Genomic DNA, 24,368 nt, shown 5'->3' on the forward strand with positions numbered 1-24,368 from the left:
TTGCAAAGTGAAGCCACATGCAAGAAACCTAGAAATGGCATGAGTTCATCTGGAAGGTGGGTGAACTTGTGCCGCTTCAGCTAGTGAAGCTGAGCTTGAATAAAATCCAAATATTATCGGCTTTTATTTGGTTCAGCTAGATTTGTAGCCGAATCAGATTAGAAAATCTGATTCGGCTGAATAAATACCTGAAAAATATTGATAAGGTATTTCCCAGGTATATATTTGGCTTTGCAAATTCCTAGTGCGGACCACTAGGAAAGAGTCTCGATGCATTCTGTTTGCTTTGCCACAATATTGCCCTCTCAAGCATTGTACTCAGGATAGAACTGTTCATTCACATGCAATGTGCTTGGAAAAATTTAGCTGGTGTCATTTTTCTACTTCTAGATCGTTTCAATAGGCAAAGCAGCATCTGTGGGATTTCTTTTGAAATTGAATTCTTCACAGAATTTGGCAAAAGCTAGAAAAATTTTGGGAAGTTGGTGAACAATGTTCCTAAAGAGTTGATAACTAGCACCTGTGAATTTTTAATGTTATCCTGGCCCAGAGATCTCTAGCACCACTGCAAAATTCATCACTGGACATTTTCAGGAGTGCAGCACAAAGTTAAGTTCTCTTTATTCTGCAAAATTTGTCTTCTAAAAACGATATTTTCAGTTTTATGGAAAGAGGCATTCAAAGGCATTAGAGCTATGGATTGATTTGCCCTAGTCCAGTTTCAAAGGAAGTTTGAGGCTGGATGGACTGGCTTGGATGCAGCCATCCAATGCAAAGACAGGTGGGATGATTAATTATTACTCCCACACCTCATGATACAGCTTTTGCTGCTTGTTTCTGTTTACTTACCATCACTCATCGTCATTCAATTTTATATTGTACTTGCTTATAAAAGTTTCAATAAAATCTCTTTTAAAATGTAAAAAAAAAAAAAAGTGCAGGCAAGAATAAACAATGCTGGAGTTAGCTGCTGGCCAAGTTTGGTGCCAGGATGGATTTGCCAGAACACAGGCAGCCATGGACAGGCTGCCTAGTGTGCACCGTCCTCAAATAAATGCTGAAGTTTTCTAGCATACAGTATAACTTGTTAGACCTGCCTGTCTGCATTTGAAGACATCTACTTGATTTTGAATTAATTCTTTCTTATTGATGTGGGAAGACAGATTATATGTTGTTGTTGAGGTGAAATATTAAGTAGTTCCTTAATGAGTTTTCTGTTCCCTGTGGAATTTTTAATTGAGGTTGGTATAGACAGGAGTGTTACAGAAAGATGCAATGTCCAGGGGTGCTAATTTCTCTGAAATGCCTAGAGATAACGAATAAGACTGTTCTTCAGAACACAATTTAGAACTGCATGAAGATGACCTATCTCTCTGCCACCAGGGCATACTCAATATGTTTGTGAGGTTCATAATAAGGTAAAACAGATGGCGGTATTTAAGGGGAGTGGAAACTGGGTGATTTTTTTTTAAAGTGAGTAATGGCCATTTCCCAAATGCAACATCTTCCCTGCCTTCTTTATTTGCAAAATTAAATAGCAAGTACAACCTAGCTAGTCATTTTTCTTCCATTACATTTTATTCATTTTGGGTTACTTTCAGTTAATGTATAGTGTATTGCTCAGTCCATTTAAATTTTAATATTTACCACTTCCCAAATAGAATGTGGTTGGATCGAAACAAAACTGGCATTCTTGCCAGAGCTTGGAATTTATCCTTTTAACATTAATGTGGATGAACTTGAACCAGCTGTGCATAAATCCTTTGCTTTTCCTGTAGATGTATAACTTTCCCCTGTAGAGGTGTGGAAGCAGCAAAGATTCCTGATCAAAGTGACTTCAGATAGATCTGTGGTTTAGTGTCTAAGCAGCAAATAGAAGCCAGGCTCTGTAGTGGAGGATAATTTTTTTTCAATTTGGATAATTTTTTGGGAAGCAATGAATAATGGAAGTACAGTTGATGTAGATTCCAAAGGCTTAATTCAAACAAATGGAACCATTTCCTTTTGAAGAAGTGGTAAGGCCAGGAGTTGCTGTTTTATTAATACCTTTAAATTATGCATTACTTAGCTCAAAAATCAGATAATATTGAATTAATGGTGCAGTCAGTCCTAAGCAGAGTTATACCCTTCTAAGTCTGTTGAAGTCTGCAGATTTAGAATCCTCTAACTGTGTTTAGGAGTGCAGTGTAAGAGTGTTAGATTTTGTAGATACTAGGCTCTCTAATCTTCTGAATTTGAGTCCTTAAGGAGTGAATTAGGAGCAACTTAAATAATTGGAATAAAGACTGAGGTAAGAAGTGCTACAATAAAATTGGAAAATTTGGGTTATTCAGTCAAATCTATTGGTAATAGTACAGATAAACTATTTTTATGTCAGAATTTAAATGCTAATCAGTATACTGACATTGGTTCCTGACATCAAGGTAGCTGAACTGTTATAATTGCTAGCTCTGAAAAATGAAATGATGGCGTGCACCATTTCAGAAATTATGAGCCAAATTCATTTGTTATAATTTGTAAAGCGAAGGCACAAACAGAAGATGGGACTAGCTATTGAGAGTTTGTTAAAAAATCATTCAGGGTGAACTGGACTAGTATTAGTGATTCATGTGTCAACAAGACACCAAAAGCTACATCTACCTCTTTGTTCAGAAATGAACTTTGCTCAAAATTACATGTACAAATGGATGAACTTGGTTGAATATTGGATGATGAAATTATAAAACTGGTTATGTTTCAAACTTCCCATTTGGTTAAATAGTCATTGTAAGTAGTCTCAATACAAAGTGCAATTTCATTTCTTTTAACTATGGATCCTCTTAAAATTTTCTCTTGAGGTTTTTTTGTTTTTGTTTTTTTGCAAAATAATACTTTAAATATGCATTTTTCAAAGTTGAATTTTCAAAGTTTAACTTTTCAATAGTACTAATGTCATAAAAATGGTCTTTTAAAATAAGCTTCTGTATGTTTGGAGAGTGTGTGGGATCCTAAAAGTGGTGGTTAGAGGGCCCAGTTGGATACTTTGTGCCCTTTACAGCTCCATAGGATCTAGCTTATTGGCTGAACTTATTGGCCAGTGTTAGGGATGGGTATGAACCAAAAACAAACAATAGTTTGAGCTTGATTTTCCCCATATTGTAGACTCTAGAACTGAAACCTGTTGTACCAAATTATTGTATTACCTGTTTTACTTAAAGGTGAAATTATCTGGGCAGTATTTGCTCTTTGAGTCCCATGGTCTCTGGACACTGACTATGCTAAGTATTTTTAAAAAATGATTTGAGGCTCCAAATAGGGCAAAATTGTGGACAGCAATAATGATGCCTGTAAAAAAGAAAATGGAGATGAGGATGCACTTAAGCTATCTAAAGTTTATTCATTTCTACTTATTTTGTTTTTGACAGGTGGCTGTTCATTCGATGAGCCATTCTCTTCATGTGGTTATAGTCAGTCTGATGATGATGATCTTAATTGGGATCAAGTGAACACATTGGTGAAGCCTTCATCAGATCCATGGATGCCAACAGGTGGTTTCATTGGAATTTTTAATTTTTTTTTGTTATACCACATAATATTGTTGCAAATGAAAAAAACAGGAACAACCAGATATATGTCAGGAGGTGGATGACGTGGTGTTCTGAAATGATATAGTTTCTCTAATGCAAAATATATTCATTTTCTGCACTATATCTAAAAAATGTACATATCAGTATGTCTGAAACATTAAATTATATATTAATTATATAAGATAGAGGAGAAGGGAATTGAGAACTGTAGGAGGTGGACATTGTTACATTTTTCTTTTTAGTTTTTATATTTTATATGTCAGCTGTTGGTATTAACATACACAGAGTTCAGAGCAATTGTTGTATCAGCTGTCTTGTGTTGGAGTGCCAGTGCAATTGTATCCACAGTTCAAATGAAAAGCTTCCTAGTGTCCTTTTCTTTGAACCCTGCAGAAACAATAATGGGTGCCTGGAGTTTGCATTGCTCAGACAGCAGACAAAACCAGCTTTTGTGGCATGGAATATCCAAGGCATATGGCCAGTTGTTTGGAAGTGTCTTCAGATTGGCTTTAGACATTTTGAACATTGTGTCATCCCTTTTTGGATAGTCAAAATATATGAATTACCTTCAGGTGTCTCCTGAGAGAACAATGGATACCTTCAAAGACTAATTTGTTTCCACTTTAGGTTTTCTGGTCAGTTCTCTGAATACTATTGGCACTGGCATCAGTTCCTGTTGCAATATATTTTGAAGACCTTCTATCTTTCCAGCTTAATGACAACATCTTTAATTAATTAATTAAAGTATGTATGTGATTTCTAGCCCACCCTTCCTGCCAAAGCAGGTTCTTTCTTTGGTTGGTCTTTCTTCGGTTCTGCAATATAAAGAGACATTGATAATATCTGCATTTCTTTGCATAGTTAGAAATGTGGTAGGAGCTACTTTGATCAAAGAGGCAGGAAGTACAATTTCATCCCCTTTTCCACCTCACTGCAGTCTTCCAACTTGTGCAGATTGTAGTGTATCGAGATAACGATACAACGCAATAACACAATAACATAAAACCAGCCAGCGCGACCCTGCGCGGAGCAACCGGGCTGTCCCCGGGCTGCTCAGCGCAGGACCCGAACTCCCAGCCAATCACCAGCTGTGGCGAAAAGTTCAACAGGCCAGGATTGGACTGGCCTGTCTGGAGGGAGGTTCCTGGAGTTGTACATAAGTGGGACCCGGCCCGCGTGTTCTCTCTCTTGTAACGTGCCTCCATTAAAGCATGTTGCCCTACCAACGTCTCTTGTCTCAGTACGTTACAGTGGCGACGAAGGTGGGATTCTAGCCACGTCGGCTACAGCGGAGACAGGGCAACCCACAGGCCGCAACTGCCGCCGCCATCAGCATGGCTCAACAGAGCGGAACCACCGGTCACATTGAGCCATTCAACCCCGCGAATCCCAAGGCCTGGGAGTCCTACTCGGAGCGGGTAGAATGCTACCTGAGGGCCAACAAGATCACCGAGGACAGCATGAAAAGGGACGTTCTCCTGAGCGTCTGCGAGGCGGCCACATTCGAGATCGCCAAGGGTCTCTCGGCCCCCGCCCGCCTCACGGAGAAGTCCTACGCGGACATCACCAGACTCCTCACTGGCCATTTCTTGCCACAGCCTTCACGGGTGGCCCGCCGGTTCCTTTTCCACAGAAGGGACCAGGCTGCAGGGGAATCGGCTGCCGACTACTTGGCGGCCCTACGCAGGATCGCAGGGAACTGCAACTTTCCTCAGCTAGAGGAGACCCTGGCTGATCGCTTCACGTGGGGCCTCCGCGATGAGAGGCTCCAGCAGAAGCTCTTTGCCAAGGAAGAGCTCACCCTCCAGAGCGCCTTCAGCGAGGCCGTGACGTTCGAGAGGACCGCGAGGACTTTTCCCAAGGCCCGGACCGACGCCGTCCACCACGAGGAGCTGGACCACGACCGCCTGGAAGAGGGAGAAGCCTACCAGCTGCGCCGCCCAGCCGGGCCACCCAACCGAGCACCCCAGCGCCCTGAGCGCCCGAACGATCCCCAGCGGCGGAGAGACTGCCGGGCCCCAAGTGTGCCAGCTGCGGCGACCCCCACGACAGAAGGGACTGCCAGTACCGGACCTGGGACTGCCGGAGCTGCGGAAAGACCGGCCACATTGCAAGGGCTTGCCGAGCCAAGCCCAACCGCCGGAGGCCGACCACGCACCACGAGTCGGCGGAGTTCCACTCCACAGCCTCCACTACCCTACAGGTACTGAACTTGCCCCTCGCCACCCCCGATAAGATCAAAATGGCGGTCCTCATCGAAGGGAACCCTTGCCAAATGGAGGTGGACTCAGGTTCCTCCATTTCCATTATAGCAGAGGAGACCCTGAGGAAACTGTGCCCCCGCCAGCGGCTTCAATTAAGGCCGGCGGACTTCATACTCTGGGACTTTCAGAAGAACCCGGTGCAAATCGTGGGGTGGGCCCGGGTACAAGTCGAGCGGGGGTCCTTCTACGGCCCGCTGGACATCCTGGTGGTAAAGCGCCAGCTTACCACCCTGCTAGGACTGGCGTGGTTCAAGCCCTTGGGGATCCGCTTGGAGGGGGTGGGGCAAACCCTAACACCCAGGGGGTTCGGGGAGATATGCCAAGAGTTCCCAGATGTGTTCGACGGCTCCCTGGGGCGCTACAAAGGGCCGGCCATCTCCCTACCACTAGACCCGACGGTCAGGCCGATCAGGCTCAAGGCGAGGCGGGTCCCGTTCGCCTTGAAACCAAAAATAGAGGCCGAACTAGACCGCCTCACTGCCCAAGGGGTCCTGGAACCGGTAGACTACGCCACCTGGGAGACTCCCATCGTAACCCCGATCAAGCCAAACGGGGAGGTACAGATCTGCGCCGACTACAAGTGCACAATAAATAAGGCACTGCAGGATAACCCCTACCCAGTGCCGGTGGTGAGCCACGTCCTGGCTGCCCTAGCGGGGTCTAAGATCTTCGGGAAGCTGGATCTGGCACAGGCCTACCAACAGCTCCCGGTAGATACGAAAACGGCGGAGGCCCAGACTATTGTGACACACAGGGGGGCCTTCAGAGTGCAGAGGCTACAGTTCGGAGTTAGCGTGGCTCCGGGGATTTTCCAAAGTATAATGGACGCTCTCCTTAAAGGGATCCCCGGAGTTCAACCGTTCTTCGATGACATTTTAATCGCCGCCCCGGACTCCGAAGAATTCGCCAACCGCCTGAGAGAGGTGCTCCGCCGGTTCCAGGCAGCGGGGCTCAAGGTCAAGAGGGAGAAATGCTTGCTGGGGGTCCCACGGGTGGAGTTCCTGGGTTTCGCTGTAGACGCAGCAGGAATCCACCCAACGGAAGAAAAGACCCGAGCCATCATGCAAGCCCCGGCCCCCACCTGCAAAGCGGAGCTACAAAGCTTCTTGGGGGTGCTTAATTTTTACCATTCATTCCTCCCCCACAAGGCAGCCCTAGCAGAACCCCTACACCGGTTGCTGGACAAAAAAGCCCCTTGGGTTTGGGGCAAACAACAAGCCGCCGCATTTCAGGCGGTCAAGGACGTCCTGGTGTCCAATGCGGTGCTCCACCATTTCGACGAGGGCCTCCCCATCATCCTGGCTTGCGATGCGTCGCCTTATGGGTTGGGAGCAGTCCTGGGGCACCAACTCCCGGACGGGAGGGATGTACCGGTAGCGTACTACTCCCGCACACTCACACAGGCCGAGCGCAATTACGCGCAGATAGACAAGGAGGCTCTGGCAATCGTGGCGGGGGTCCGCAAGTTCCATGATTATCTGTATGGGCAGAGGTTCACGATAGCTACGGACCATAAGCCGCTCTTAGGTCTGTTGGCCCCAGACCGCCAAACCCCCCAAATACTCTCACAGCGCGTGTTGAGGTGGAACCAATTCCTCAACTCATACACGTACACACTGGTCCACCGGGCCAGCAAGGCTATGGGCCACGCGGACGCGCTCAGCCGTTTGCCTCTACCCGTCACAGAGCCTGACCCAGCCCCCGCACACCTGGTCATGTTGGTCGAATCCCTCCCGGAACAGCCCCTCCACGCTGCGGAGGTCGCAAAGGCTACAGGGAGGAACAAAACACTGGCAAGGGTTCTCAACTGGGTGGTGAGGGGGTGGCCAGAAGGGAACATGGGGGAAGAGTTTAAGCCCTACAAAATGAGGAGAGAGGAGCTAGCAGCCCACAAAGGGTGCATCTTATGGGGAAGCAGGGTGGTGGTCCCCCCCCCCCCGCTGCAGAAGCGAATCTTGGAGTCACTCCACGAGACACACCCCGGCATAGTCAGGATGAAGGCTCTAGCCAGGAGCTACATCTGGTGGCCGGGGATGGATGAGGAGATCGAGAACTGGGTGCGGAGGTGCAGCGCATGTCAGGAGTCACGCCCCGAGCCACCAAGCGCCCCGGTCACACGGTGGGAAACCACTAGGAAACCTTGGTCCAGGCTCCACTTAGACTTTGCGGGGCCCTTCCAGGGACAGATCTTTCTGATCATGGTGGACGCCTACACCAAATGGCTGGAGGTCATTCCAGTTCACTTCATCAGCAGCCGCCATACGGGCACTGCGCCGGGCCCTTAGCGCCCATGGTATTCCGAACGCTATTGTCACAGACAACGGGGCGGCTTTCACCTCTGGGGACTTTCAGGCATTCCTGCAGAGGTACCTAATTAGACACATAAGGTCTGCCCCGTTCCACCCGGCCACCAACGGACAGGCGGAGCGGATGGTCCGAACGACCAAGGAAGCCCTGGGCCGGATAGTGCAGGGTGACTGGGACCACAGACTAGCCGCCTTCCTGTTCGACAACCGGGTAACCCCCAACCCGGTCATGGGGGTAAGCCCGGCAGAGCTCCTCATGGGGCGCAAACTCATCACGAGGCTCGACAGGCTACACTCCGACCGAGCCTCGGACATCCGAGGGTCCCCGGAGGTCCAGGAGGCAGCCCGAGGGTTCTTCGCGGGGGACCCCGTGTTCGCACAAAACTACGCCCAGGGACCCATGTGGGTAGCGGGTCGGGTGAGGCAGGTAACAGTTAGCTGCATACCATTTAGAATCAAGGGACTCTTGTAAACAAAATGCTTTGCAGCAAAGATGCATGCCAGGACTGATGAAAACTGGACAAAATAACATCTTGCCAATGATGTAGTAAATTCTTCCCATCAGAAGTGAAAGATTCTTCCCACCAGAAGTGAAAGATTGTGGTGATTTGGCTCTTAGTGCTTTCTTAATGCAGCCACTTCTTAATGCAGCAACAAATTCAGGGGGCACAAGGGCTGTTCTGGGTTGTGTGTGTGTGTGCAGTGCCCACTCTTCAGAAGAGGGAGAGAGGAAGGAAGGAAGGAAGGAAGGAAGGAAGGAAGGAAGGAAGGAAGGAAGGAAGGAAGGAAGGAAGGAAGGAAGGAAGGAAGGAAGGAAAGCATTGGGTGGTCCTGAAGCAGACAGACAGTACCTTGAGGAAAGACACTGTTCCCAGAAAAGTGTGGTGGCTTAGAAAATGTGGTGGGCAGAGATAAGGCCAGCTGTGTGTTGTGTCTTTGGTGGGGGGAGTGAAATTGGGCAGTTCAAGAAGAAAAGGGGGATTTCCAGGGACAAGGTGACCCATTTCTAGGTGAAGATGTTTCCTGTGGGAATCTTCCAGTGGCTTCCTATTCATCTTGTCAGGAAGATTAAATCAGGTTGTGGTCCTGCTTCCTCCCTTCCATCTCTGCATTTTGTTCTATAATGCCAGAGTATTGTTTATTGGTTTTCATGTAAAACACAGAGGAAAGCAGGTGTCAGGCACCAAGATAAAACTGACAGAAACAAATTAGAAACAGTGTAGTGACAGTATGGGCTTCACTTCCGTTACAGAGTGTGGTCTTACACTACTTATTTTCTTTCTCCCATAGAAATTAATGATTTTGTTGAAAAATCTCAAGGCTGCATTCAGAAAGACTATTCTTTTGAAAAAGGAGGAAATTTTAATCCTAACTCAGTGGCTGGGATTAGATAGGGGAGTAGTCTCACAGCTCGTTTTTTGGTTTTTTCATTAAACGTATAATCCAGGGAGAAGGAATATTTTGGCATGTTATTTAGAAAAAAACGCAGTTTATGTAGGGCCTAGTCTCGAGGCATTATTGAAATAACTTCAGGTGACTGAGACTATTAGTATTGTTATAAGCAAAGTTTTTAATTAGTGTGAAACTAGGAGATATATAATAGAATTGTGTCAGCATTTTCTAAATGCTGTGGCAGTGAATAGAATATTTAGATTTATTTGTAGATGTTTCTGCCTTTCATCATGAATAACTTTCTGCAAAAGTATTATTATACTTGATGAAACATTCAGTGAATTAATGCTCTTCAGTAATCCCATCAAAAGCAAAAGGAACTCACAATGACATTCCTAATTTCAGATACTTGTGCTTCAATGAGTGAGTTAATGACAATATATAATGTTTCACAATCAGGCGGCATTAGGAAAGTACAAAATGTAGTTCTTGACTTTTATGTTTTATTTTTATTTTTGTGATGAATCTGCATGTTGAAATATTTCCATATTTTAATAAATGGTATTTCATTTTTGTGTAATGCATAATGTCAATATGTCATGAGCTTGTGGTTCAGCTGCTGTTTTATTTCATTTCATTCCAGCATAATTCCAGTATAATACCTTCTTACTATATGCCCACTTCTTACTATATGCCCACTAGGGGGTGGGGGAACCTATCTTTTTGTGGGGCATTTCCCGGCTGCCAGCCAACTGGCCAGTGGGAGAAATTCTGTCCCCAAAAGGCGATGTGATTATATCACCTAGAAGTAACTTGATCATGTTGCCAATGTTGGAGTGATGCTCTAGTTTTTTGGCAGAACTCTGTGGTAAAATTGGCAAGAAACCATAGAGTTTTGCCACAAAAAATAGAATATCACCCCTGCTGACGTTAGCAACATGATGGCATTACTTTAATGCTCATGGGCACTTTGCAATATGCTTTCAAAAGAACAAAAGTAAAATTGTACATTTTACCCACTTTTCAAAAGGAAAAAGGCAATTGGTTACCAAAATATGGCCAGAGCAAGCAAGAAACGTTGGGTTGGTGATGATGAATTGGATTTTACATGACAGAAAAGGCTCAGTTCATTCTGAAGAGGAGCAACAGAGCTAGAGATTGTGTTGTTATAAGTCTGTATTTGTTTATTATATAATAGTTTAATCAAAATAAATCTGTGAATTTTGCTTTATTTTTTACTTAAAATATAGATAATTATGGAATTTTTTGGCAACTGTTGTGGAAGACTACAGAGTCCAGAACACAGTGAAAAGTGTTCCTCTTCCATCTTCAGTACAGCCCCACATTGGGACTGTGCCTGTCCAGGGTGGCTGTGAAACATTTTTTCTAGCATAAAACTCCTAAAGGGGGTGCCCTACCCCTCCTGGAGCTGGCATGTGCAGGTTTTCCTACCTCAACCCTCACGTCCTCCAGCAGCATGCGCCCCCTTCCCTCAGCCCCCCCCCCTTTTTTTGCTGTTGCGAGAATAGGAAGCTTTCTAGCACATTCCTCTTGATAGCTTTTTTTACCTTCAGTAAGATTTTTTTTCCTTTGCTGGCTATGTTGGTGTGGCTTTGGCTAAAGTTTCTTTTCTTTTTTTTCAGTTTAATTTCCAGCTGGCCTACCCTGAGCTATTCATCTTTGGAGTGATTGCTTGTGGTGCCCAATATGGATGACCAAGGCACTGTTTAAGAAGTGCATAAAATGTGGGACCAAGATGACTCACAGTGAACATGAGCTTTACCTTGTGTCTAGGAGAGTCCCATAAAGTCATCACTAGTGCCATTTGCCAGCGCTTCACACCCAAGGCTTGATCAGACAGGACATTACGAGGGGCCTACTGTACTATAGAGACAGGACCAAGTCATTCTGTAAGAACAGGGTGCTTTTTGTATGCCATTGGGGGTCTAAGAAGGGTCAGACCGCCTCTTCCCAGTCCTTTTCCAAGTGGGTGGTTGCCACAGTCTGCTGTGTGGCGGTAGGGAAGCCATATCTGCTGGATGTGACCACATGCTCCACTAGAGTGCAAAGTTCCTTGGCTGTTTTCCACAGGAGGGTTCCCGTGGACACTTCCCAGGCTGCAACCTGAAACATTGTGCCTTGGACCTGCAAGCCAGAAGGAATGCAGGTACAGAAAAAGCAGTCCCTCAAGCTGTGTTCCAGTGAGAGCTTCACTACACTGCCTCTGTTGAGTAGCTTGCTAGTGGTCCCAGTGTGGGACTGCACTGAAGATGGAAGATGAAAACAGGGTTGCACTTATCTGTTACTGTTGTTCATTGACATCTTCTGTTCAGAACACATTCCTTCTCTCCTGCTCTGTTCTGAGCTCTCATATCTTCTTGCCATGTGGGGGAGGGGTTGTGGTGACATCACAGGAACTGAGAGAAGGGGGTGGCTGCTGACGGAGCAAGTGATGCTTTGGGCAGGAAAACCTGCATGTGTTGGCTTTGGGAGGGGGGAGGGACTCCCCTTTAAGGAGTTTTACGCTATAGGGAAAAATGTTCATTGACTGGCCTACACAATGTGTGTTTGCACGGAAGATGTCAATGAACAACAGCTACAGATAAGTGCAACCCTGTTTTCTTGGCTAGTGTTGCCTCTGAAACTAGGCACAGCAATTAAATCCTAGAGCATCTCAAATCTGAGTATGGTCAAGAGATCAAAGGTGACTGGATCAAGAGATCAAAGGTGACTGAAAAGTATTTTTGGTGACTCAGTAATCTTCCAGCCTAGGAGTCATTCTTTTTATTCTTTCATTTAGGAACTTTAGCCTAACATGTTCTGGGAAAGTACTACCACTGGATTGTTGTTATTGTGTATTCACATGCAAATGCCACTTTCTGGCCTTAGTGTCACCAGTGCCATTAACCATTGACAGAAATCTAATAACACACCTGGAAGGAAGGCACGTTTGATCACCATTGGAAGCCTGTTGTGATTGGCTACATTCAGCATATTTAAAAGATGTTTCAGACACAATATGAAAAGAATTAGCATTTTTTCAAGTTGGGAAGATACATGTGCTTTCCTCCTATACCAGCTCTTCTTTAAAAGAGTTGAAAAGATATAATTTGCATAATATAAGCAAAGTAGGTTTGAATGTATAACAATGCAAATGCAATTTCTTTTCAAATTCACACAATGTTTATCCAAGTGAGTGGGTGGTCTTAATTGCGCATAGTTCACTGATACTGTACAAAACTAGGCAGAATAAGAAAATTAAGTGACACTAACATGATATGTAGTTAAAGGACAGATAGATATTGTTCAAGTATGTGCACATTATTTATTCTCTCCACACAAAAATATTTTTAAAATGCTCTTCTGTTTGAACATAAAAAATCCAGATAAACAGATTTCTTCAAGACATAAAAGGGACTCTAATGCAATGCTGTAAAGCTGGAACTGGTTCAGATTTAACTTCTACCAGGGATATACAGAACACTTTTGTTGTACATAGGTTTGGATGATGGTGAAATGAAATCATGAGTCTACTAAAACCCTGAAGAATTCCATAATTTACACTACAGCAATAAAACCTCTAACACATTTTTAATCACAATAAAAATGGCAGAGTGAATCAATTATTCAACCATAGATTTATAAAAACACATTAGAATACATTTTAACCTATAATAATCTCTAGCATGGAATTTGCCTTTTATACTGATACTATATATTGTGGATATTTTTCATTGTACTGTTGCTCATTGTACTGTTGCCCAGTCTCTTGTTATTGGCCAATACAAGTTATCAGTATATAGACATATGTAATAGAGACATCATCATTATATATCTATATACAGTATTTGGTATCTTTTTTTTTTGTTCTAGTGTGCCTCTATTTACATTTACATGGATTGTTACCTGCCATGTTGCTATCTGTTATGAATTATGTAGACATTAGGAAGAAGGCCCGTTTAGGGAAAAATACAATGGACTCTAGAAAGAGGCTCTGAGTGAGTGCCCCCGGACCCTTGCTGTCTTCCCATCCACCCAAGTGAAGGAATTTACTCCCCACCCCCTCCAGCGGAGCTGATCTCTGCCATCTGGAGAGCAACTGTACTTCTGCATGATCCTCAGCTTTCCCTTGGAGATTAGCAACGGTGGTTCTCCAGGCTCCACCTCTCAAATTTCCAGGGATTTCCCAGCCTGAATTGGCAACTGCTAAGTCACACTAGGTGTTATAGGTGGGCTGCTGCTGAACAGGAGCAAACAGCTAGGCCTGGTTAAGTTATGCCAGCTAGGTAGCATCAAGTAACCCAGAGAGTGTTGCCAGGCCTAGGGTAGCCAATCTCCAGGAGAGCCTGAAGATCTCCTGGTAACACAACTGAATTCCAGAAAACAGATCTTTCTTCCCTTGGCGAAAATGACTGCTTTGGAGGGTGGACTCTGTGGCATTATATTCAGGTGAGGCCTCTCCCCTTCCCAAACTCTGGCTTCCTTAGACTCCACACAAAATCTCCAGGAATTTCCCACCAGCCTGGAGTTGACAACTGTAGTCAGGACTGGAACCAATGAGTTCTTCTTCAAAGGCCGAAATAGGCCTGGGAAGAGCCTTCCCCCTTTTTACTGAGAGAACCATGCATAGTTGCTTTTTTTTATTGAGAGAACCAAGCAAGAGCTTCTGCTAGTTGCCTAGCAACAGCTACTGCCTAGTAGCTTCCCCAGTGGCCCAATCCTCATCTGTCCTGGGTCTAGCAGTGGGCAGGAGAAGGAATTCTGCCAATGGGAGCCCAAAGATGATGACTGACAAATGATAGGCCAGTGATTTATGGAGTGTGCCCCTAAGTCCATGGGAGACCTGGATTTTGCCTCAACACAGGGCTTTTATTATAGAAAGGATTCTCTTGGACCTTTCTCAATCTGCATTTATTAAAATGGTTTTCACCATCTTAAATGATGTAAACTTTAGCATTTCACTTTTCTATTCTGATTCCAGATAATTTATGAATAAAGAGCAATTATTCTAATATAGAATTGTGGAAACCCTCACTTCTTCTCTTCCCTTTAGTTTCCATGGAAAGATTGTACTCTGACAAGACTAATGCATGATGTTGTTTATAAAACTGAGCCGGGGAGGGGGGGGCATCGCTTCACTATGGCAGACGAGGCTCCAACAACTCTCCCCTAAATACCTATAGATCGAAGTGATCACTCACGAAAGCAAAAAAAGTATGAGAAAAAAATTGCGCTCTTCTTCCAAGTTGGCAGCAAAATTGACGGAGTCAGTAAGATGTTTTATCTCACCAAAAGAGACATTTAGTCCCTTGGGCCCTTGCAACTCTAACAAAGCCAATGTGACACCTGGCAGCAGTTTCCCCCGTCCTGACTCAAATTCCAATGCCTCTGTGGAGGCAGATTCGGCGCCCTCAACAAAGCAGGATCTTTTAGACCTGAGATAGGATCTATGCAACTTTTTCACCACCTCAATGTCTAAATTACTCTTTCCAGTTAATATAAAACTTGATGCTCTAACAGCGGAGCTCAAGGAAACGTCTAAAACAGCAGAAAATGCCGCTGAGTTGGCATGCACCTTGCAAGATGAGGTGAAGGCACTTCAAAACTCAGAACAACACCTAACAGAACATATTAATCAAATAAAAGCCAGATGGAGAACGTGTCATTTTAAAATTCGCAGGATTGCTGAAGGGGCAGAGGAAAGTGCTTCAACATTTATTTTTGTAAAAAACTGGCTCAGTAAAACTTTTTCTGCCCATGGACTCATAGCGATGTCAGCTTTGAATGCTTTCAGAGTGGGATCTATGGCATCATCACGTGGGGGCGACCCAGGGATATCCTAGTGCAGCTCATCTCATCAGCACAACAGGACGCCATTTTGAGAGAGGCAAGACAATGGAAGATTTCCTTGGATGGGAAGCGTGTGTTATTGCTGCTTGATATATCCCCAGAAACCTTTTCCAAGCACTGTCGGTTAAACTTGGTTTCCAACAAACTCTGAAAATAAAATCAAATACCGTTGGAACCCAATCTCAGACATAATCGTATACAAAAATGGCTCTATTTTCCAAGCTTCGGATGGTCTAACTGGCAAAGCACTGCTAGCAGCTCTGAATGTGAAAATTACTCAGGAGCAGGAAAAGACTCTCATGAACTGGCGGCACCTAATGATTCTTAAGAGTATATCCGTTTGCTAGAAGATTTTCACTGTTAAGACTCCTTTAGTATTTGTCTATTGGTTAATAAGTTTTGAGGAACGGAAAAGTGTTTGTTTCTGCATATTAAATAGCCCGTTAATGTTCTGCTTAGGGTAGGGAAGTTCAGCAAGGATGCCTAGAGTTCAGTGGCATGCTTGGCTGTTTGTTGGTGTGAATGTTAGTGTGGTGTGTTACCTTAGTTGTATGGGAGTGCATGAATGTTTATTCACATATTAATTCTATATAATGGTTTGAGTGGGAGTTAGATTGTTTAGGAGTCTGAATGATGTATGAAAGTATATATGGTCATGGTATAAATAATAATCCCAAATGTAATTCGCTTTAAGTAATGAGTAGATCAAATAGGAATTTAAAATTGATTGTAATATAGTTATGAATTAATTATTAGCGTGGTGTGTATGTATGTATTAGGGATGTTTGTGCTTTGTTGATTATAGTATGTATGTATTAGGGATGTTTGTGTTATTGATTATAGTGTATGAATGCTGATGCCCATTATTTCACATGATTGTCAGAATGATTTTGTATGTTAGTGAATATATGAATTAATTGTATGTCAATATTAATTTTATTTGTTGTTGTTGTACAATAGATGTTAAGCACCGCTAAATAGCAAACCTCTATATGGACTAAGTTCTGCACAAATCCTTATAAGCTTTATCACATTTTAATCCCATTAAGTTAATGTTTTTCTTTCTTTTTACAAAATGATTGTAAATTATAAGAGTAAGTTTCTTTCCTATTATTATTTCTTCCTTTTGAGGTGCAGTTGTGTAAATTAATTAATATTGGCATGTAAGTTGGATTTTTTTTTACTCATACTATTATTAATTGGTAGTATTTAAAGCCATGGATTTTAGCCATCGTGCCTCATGCAAAAAGTTCATATTGCAATCGTTGTCACGTTTATCCCATCCCTAGTCTTAGGTACCATAATGTGATATAACTTTTTAATATTTCTCTTTATGTTAGCTTCTATAGCTCCATTTACTGCAGCAATATCAGACTAGACCAGTGTTTCCCATTTGCAGCGTCATGACCCGGTACCAGGGAACGGAAGTCTCACTACTGAGTCACAAAAAAAGACAAAGCTAGCCCCACCCCCCAGCAAAGCTAGCCTCGCCCCATCTCCCAAGATGGGAGCACATACAGCCGGGGCTGCGCGAACTGCACTGGCTGCCAGTGGGATACCGAGTTCGTTACAAGGTGCTGGTTATCACCTTTAAAGCCCTATATGGCCGAGGACCTGCCTACCTGAAGGACCGTCTCTCCCCATATGAGCCCCAAAGAGCATTGCGGTCGGCTGGAAAAAACCAGCTGACCGTCCCTGGGCCAAGGGAGGCCAGATTGAAGGCCACCCGAGATAGGGCCTTCTCTATTGCTGCTCCACTGCAGTGGAATCAACTCCCGGTAGAGGTGCGGGCCCTGCGGAGTTTGGAACAGTTCCGCAGGGCCTGTAAGACCCACCTCTATAAACTAGCCTTCAACCAATGATAAACTAGGAAATGCCTCTAAAAAATTGCTCTTGGTTACTGAATTTTATGGAATTATTGAAGATCGAATGTTTTAGCACCATTGTAATTTGTAAATTTTAACTTGTAATTTGTCTTAACTTGGATTTTATTTGCAATTTATGTAATCTGATGTATAATGTATTTTATGTTGTAAGCCGCCCTGAGCCTGCTTTGGCGGGGAGGGCGGGATAGAAATTAAAAGTTATTATTATTATTATTATTATGTGTTGTGCAGAGAGGAGCTGGGCTGCCTCTCCTTCCTTCTTCCCCGCTCCCAGTGCTTGAGAGAAAAGCTAGCATCCACTGGCACCTTAGACCCATGAAGTGTTCTTCAAAGTATGAGCTTTCAGTGCCTTGCGGTATGTTCTTTTGGGGAAGCCTGGGCGGCAAAGAAGGGTGTGTGTGTATTTTTCAGCCGGAAGGGGCAGAGAGTGGGCATTCCAGTAGCTATTGTTTTTTACCAAATGACCCCTGGGCAGGCCTTCCTTCCTTCCTTCCTTCCTTCCTTCCTTCCTTCCTTCCTTCCTTCCTTCCTTCCTTCCTTCCTTCCTTCCTTCCTTCCTTCCTTCCTTCCTTCCTTCCTTCCTTCCTTCCTTCCTTCCTTCCCTCCCTCCCTCCCTCCCTCCCTCCCTCCCTCCCTCCCTCCCTCCCTCCCTCCCTCCCTCCCTCCCTTCCTTCCTTCCTTCCTTCCTTCCTTCCTTCCTTCCTTCCTTCCTTCCTTCCTTCCTTCCGATGCTCTGTCTATATTCTTGGTGCTGGGGGGGGGGAAGCAATAGTGGGAGAGCTTTTAGTGCCCTGGCCCCACTGGTGGACATTCTGGTGCTTTTTGGGCATTGTATGAGGGAATTTTGGCCTGGATAGTCCACTGGCCTAATCTAACATGGCTCCTCTTATGTTTATGTTCTTTCTTTTTATGTCTTTCTCTTTCTTTCTTTCCTCCCATTTTTACTGGATGAAACATTTCTGTTCATCATACTATTGTTACAGACATAGGAGCTCTGCCAATGAAAAGTTGGCACCCCCAGTAGTAGCCAGGTGGCCTTCTATGAGATTTCTGTGTGAGTGAGTGAGAGTAAGAGGTGTAGGGCAGATGAGTTCTGTAATCTCCCAACTTTCAGCACTTTCCCTCCCTTTATGACTTTGTGGCTCTCTCACATAAACATGATTCTCTGAGGTACTCTCAAACCCATATCTGTTGGGTGGTACATCCTTAGTACTTCTAGTTGACCTTCTAGGTACTGATGCACTTTGTTCACCCTCAGAGACACTAGGTGAAGGAGAACTGTCTCCTGTTTTACAGTAGTGGTTTGTTCCTCAGTTATAGGCAGTGCAATCTAATCGGGCAAATCATTGGCATGGATTCTTTGCCACCCCGGTGTTCACAAAAGTTAGCAGATCTGCTGAAGCTAATATTCTGCTGATCGTTAACAAACTGATAGGCTTTCATGCCGATTCGGTAACCCAGAAATAGAAGTTTTTTAGATCTTGCACCTCCTTTTCTCCTTTGGTTAACCGGAATATTTACCCAAGCTCTTGTACTGAACTCTCTTAGGTGATCTAGGTTGGAATTTTTGTTGCATAGCATCTTATACGGAATGCTATCAGTTGGTTTAGACCAGAGTCTATTGTTGACATAGCAAGCAGTTTTCAAAGCTTCTGCCCAAAAACTGATAGGTAACCCAGCATCCTTTAACATAGAATGCATCATTGTTTGCAACATCCCACCTTTTCATTCAACAACCCCATTTTCCTGAGGCATTGCTACATTAGCCACTCTGTGAGATATCCCATATATGTGCATCCACCTTTTAAACGCAGAGGATATAAACTCTCCTTCCACATCCATTTGAATAGCACACAAATTACCCAGCTGTTTCTGAAGCTTTTTTTACCAGTATTTCACAGTGGTGAATACATCCGATTTCTGCTTTAACACATACACCCAAGAAAACCTGGAGTAGTCATCGGTTAGAATTATAGCGAATTTGTTATTGGAGTGGCTTTTGGGGTACGAACCAATCAGGTCTGCGTGCACTAAAACTAGTGGCCTTGCTGACACTCTGTCGCTCCTGCAAGCTATGGGGAAAGCTTGTGATTAGTGCACTTGCATACCTCACAGTCAAGGAATTGACTGCAGTCTTTCATACTTCCCTTCCCCAAAATAGAGAGCATGGAAACTAGCATACCCCAATTTCCGGTGAATCAAATGTACACAACAGCAGGCTGGTTAGAGTTAGTTACAGCCCTAACTGTTCCTGATGAGTTCTGTAATCTCCCAACTTTCAGCACTTTCCCTCCCTTTATGACTTTATATGTCTTGTCAGCAAAAGTGACCGTAAACCCAGCCTTATCTAAGACAGGCACACTCAGTAAATTGTTTTTTAATGAGGGAACGCATAGCACCTCAGAGAAAGTGAGCTGCAAAGCCAGAAAAGTTACACATCCCTGACATAGTACCTCAGAATTACGTCCATCAGCCAAACTAACATGCTGAAGATCGGAAGGCTTTTTGTCGTGGAGCAAATGTTCATTTCTGCAGAAATTCTGTGATACCTCTGAGTCTAAAATCCATACTCCTGGAGTAGAGTAGCATTTGTCACCATCAGCAAAGCCTTGGAGTGATCTGTTGAACTCTTAAGACTTTCCTCTTTGTCTCCTTCACTCAGGACAGGCTTCCTTCACTCAGGACAGGCTTGAAATGTGTCGTTGAGTCACAACAATAACATTTCCGCACCTTTAGAGCAACCTCTGACGCCTCTCCCTGTCGATTCCTGGCGTCGTCAAGGGAAATGCTGGTGCTGACTTTCGCTTTCTCCCTCAGTCTAGATCACTGCCAAGCCTGAGTGTAATTCGATTCCTGTAGCCGCTTCTCCTCCTTGAGAAGTCGACTGGTGACGTATGCCAAGGGCAGCTTACTTGCTTCAGCTGTCTCAAGTGAAGTAATGAGCATGTTGAATTCAGCAGTCAGCGAGCTGAGAATTATGTATACTCTGTCTTCCTCTGGCACAGTCTTCCCCCTCTGCTCTAGCTGTTGGCAACATTCCGCCAGGGCATTTAAGTGTGCCCTGACAGACTCTGCTGGCTTCATTACTGTCCTGTATAGCTGACGAGTAATAGCAATCAGGGATCCGGCAGTACTTTGTATATAGACCGCTTTTAAACTGTCCCAAGCTGCTTTCGCAGTGGTCTTACCGGACACATGAACCAGCTGGTCGTCTCCCACACTAAAGACGATGTTAGCCAGTGCCTTCTCATTCTTTACTGCATCTTCATCATCAAGCTGGGCTGGATGTTCTTCGACCATAGACTCTCTCGCTTGAGGAAATGCTCCATAAAGAGTGCCCACACACTATAGTTTGTGGAGGTGAACCTCTCGACAAACTGGGCTGTTGAAATATGAGCCATGCTGATGTCTTCTTTGCACTGCTGTTCAAAGCCTGATGGAGCTCGTCCTCGCTCTCGTTCTCAAAAATGGTAGCAGACATCCACTCTGGCTCGGTTCACCACAGCAGGCTGGCCTCACCTAAAGCCGCCAGAGCATAGCAGATTGGGCCCATAACCCTGTCATTTTATTGTTGTTGTTAGCCCTGGTAGGTGAGTCAGTATAGCAAGCAACAGTCCAATGACACTCTGTGCTTAACTATATACAATTTATTTACATAATTTACATCCACCAGCAAAGTTCTTCGCCAAGCAAACCATCTAGAGAAGAAGGATACAGTGAACAGTACAGCACTGCTTATATACATATTTTAAATAGGATATGCACCAATGGGTTACAAATGCTGTGTCATTGTGCACTAGACACTCAACCTTTGCAAATGCCAGTCAGAACTGGTTATACCTTGTTGAGACCTGATAAGCACTGAAGTCATTTTGACACTGACTGTCAGTTAGATCAGCATGATCTCAGGAGTCACTAGTCTAATGCCTTATTGAGCATTTGTATATCCGTTCCTTTTTGTTATGGAGGGGAAAAGGTATCTTTATTAATGCAAGAATGCCAGAATAATAAAATTCTCTCTCAAGATCAGTTGGTAAGATGTTATAATTTTTCTTCACCTTGGTTACAATATAATCAAGTACACCACTTCTTGCATAACCCAAACATTATCACTTCAGTTTGTAGGCCTTTAAATGCGTTTGAAAAAGCTTTATCATCTTACATACCCAAAGTAAAAGGTTTAATAGCTATAATTTACAAGGCACTTAACTTTTCAAATTGGCAAAAGACCACAGCATTACAAAACTCATGGAATAAAGATTGCAAAAATATGCTTTCGGAAGAAAGCTGAGCCAATATTTGGGCATCAAAATTACTGCACACAGTATCTTTAAATATGAGATACTGCAGTTCAAATTGTATTCTAGATGGTACTTGACTCCTTTGCAATTGTACTCTGCTAACCCATACTGTTGGAAGGGCTGTAAGCAAAGGGGTACATTAGTGCATTGTTGGTGGAAATGTGCATGAATTCAATATTTTTGGAAGCAGGTCATATCTATCATTGAAAAAATTGTACATGTTAAGCTTCCTTTAACCCCAGAATCGATTCTGTTAAATAACTGGGCCACCCAAAATGTACCTAGCACTAGAAAAGAAATCACTTCCTTGCTTCTTTTGGCAGCTAAATTGTTATTAGCTAAATTGTGGAAATCTAAGGCAGTCCCCTCAGTCCGGAAATGGTACTCAATGATTTGGGATATAGTTGTGATGGATAAAATATCTTCAAATTTAGTTAAAATGGATTCTTCTGGAAACAAGGAATATACATTTCTAGAAAAATTGTTTTAATTTTTTGATTTTATACAATCTAATCAAATACCTGAGCTCAAAGTACCACACAAGTACTTAGACTTTGCTTTTTATTAATTGAGAATGAGTTTATATATTTAGTTGTAATCTTGCTTTTCTTTAACTCAGTCAACTGTGCAATTGGTTTAATAACAACTAATTTAATTGTTCTAACTGTTTCATTTGTTTACCAGTTTGTACTCGTTATTGTTATTAGTAAGCTTGCCATGTACATATACAGAAAAAGATCTTCCCTCTTAGGGGATCTGAAATTATGTGATGTAAGTGGTTTAAAATTCCATTTCATAGCTTTGAATGTAGCTTTAATATTAAAGCTTAATAAAGTTTATTTTGAAAAAAAACCTGAGCCAGATTTTTTGTGTATGTTAGTTTACTTATTTATATACTGCCTTTCTTGCTGGGATTTAAGTGGATGACAAGATATACTAAGCAATGTAATTAGAAAAAGAAGTAAACTGCAGATTTATACCCCGCCGTTCTCTCTGATTCAGAGACTCAGAGCAGATTACAATCTCCTATATCTTCTCCCTCCACAACAGACACCCTGTGAGGTGGGTGGGGCTGAGAGGGCTCTCATAGCAATGTCCTTTCAAGGACAACTCCTAAGATAGCTATGGCTAACCCTAGGTCATTCCAGCAGGTGCAAGTGGAGGAGTGGGGAGTCAAACCCGGTTCTCCCAGATAAGAGTCTGCACACTTAACCACTACACCAAACTGGGTTAGGGTTAGGGTTACGAATAGCATAAAGCATCCAGTAAACAACGTAATAGGGTTAGAATTACAAAAGTTAAAAAATAATGCAAAAAGAAAAAAGTATCAGACATACAGTAAACGATACAGCAACTGGAATTGTAAAAATAGAAGACAGTACAGTAAAAGCAGGTATACAACAGAATATTATAGTCTACAATCTTGTTCCTTTTATAAAGAAGTGTTCCTTTATACTAGAACCTGATTTCTTTTTAAAATGCCCTTCTAAACAATTTGGTTTTAGGTTTTTTTGTGAATGTTAGTTTACTTATCAATATGTGCATGTTCCTTGAGTCAAAATGTTTTGTGAGATATTAGGAAATTAGTAAACTGTACAAATTATATCTTTCCTTGCTTTTTGTCTAAGAAACAGACATTAATTACATCTCAGACAAATCAGTGCAGAATAGGGTTGTCAATCCCCAGGTGGGGTCAGGGGATCCCCCGGTTTGGAGGCCCTCCCCCGCTTCAGGATAATCAGAAAGCAGCGGGGGGAGGTAAATGTCTGCTGGGCACTCTGTTGTTCCCTATGGAGATTGATTCCCATAAGGTATCATGGAGAATTGATCGGTGGGTATTTGGGGCTCTGGAAGTCCTGTTTGTTGAGAAAGAGGCACTAAATTTGCCACATAGCATCCAGTGCCTCTCCCCAAAACACTCTAAGTTTCAAAAGGATTGGACCAGGGGATCCAATTCTATGAGCCCTAAAACAAGGTGTCCCTATCCATTATGTGCAATGGAGGGAAGGCATTTTAAAGGTGTGCAGTCTCTTTAAATGTGATGGCCAGATGTCCCTTTGGAGTTCAATTATGCTTGTCACAACCTTGCTCCTGACTCCACCTAATGTCTCCTGGCTCCACCCCAAAGTTTCCTGGTTCCACCCCCAAAGTCCCCAGATGTTTCTTGAACTGGACTTGGCAACCCTAGTGCAGAATCATCCCAGGGTTCAATGTAAGGCTCCAGGGAGCTCTGCAGGGTATTACTCAGGGCAGCTCTTGAGCTCTGGAAGAAACAGAGCTGTGTACAGTCTATGAGCTTGTGTGACCAAATAGTGGGAAGGTCTCTGGCTAGAACCTGAACATAGAAAGAGTCCTTTATTTACTGTTTTCTTCCCAGCTCTGGTGACAATATGTAGGGGCTAGCACAATGCAATTACAGGTATTTTGGATGGGTGGGGGAGGAACTTACACAAAGTATGTTTTCAGCTTAGTCAGGAGGGAGAATGTCCGTTTAGTTGGCCAGGCAAAAAGATTGCACAGATGTTTTGCTGGGACTATTTCCATGTGTTTTAACTGCATCTCCATTTTCTATCCTCATTATTTATTCTAAGTTTGCACAACACCCTCATCAGCAGTGACCATTCTAAACCAAGTTGGAACCTTATTTTCCTTTTTTCTGAGTGGAATGCTTAAATTACAGGAAAACACAAGAAGTCTTTTAAAATATGAGAAGAATCTTTCAACATGATAGGCCAGTCACATATTTTGTGTATATGATTGCAAACAGTTCAAACTCTGTGACCAGGAATAACTGCCTGGTCAC

At 43.5% G+C, this 24,368-nt stretch overlaps 1 protein-coding gene across 18 annotated transcripts in view; it reads left to right on the forward strand.

Moving 5' to 3' along the window:
• The window catches only part of PTPRM (protein tyrosine phosphatase receptor type M), a 792,664-nt gene that overhangs the window by 187,933 nt on the left and 580,363 nt on the right, over positions 1-24,368 (forward strand). For all 18 annotated transcript variants that reach the window (XM_060243981.1, XM_060243978.1, XM_060243979.1 and 15 more), the window contains exon 2: positions 3,405-3,527. In XM_060243981.1, the coding sequence (XP_060099964.1) occupies positions 3,405-3,527 (123 nt within the window). The remainder of the gene's footprint in view (positions 1-3,404; positions 3,528-24,368) is intronic.

The sequence above is a fragment of the Heteronotia binoei genome, chromosome 7 (assembly GCF_032191835.1).
Source record: "Heteronotia binoei isolate CCM8104 ecotype False Entrance Well chromosome 7, APGP_CSIRO_Hbin_v1, whole genome shotgun sequence".
NCBI lineage: Eukaryota > Metazoa > Chordata > Lepidosauria > Squamata > Gekkonidae > Heteronotia > Heteronotia binoei.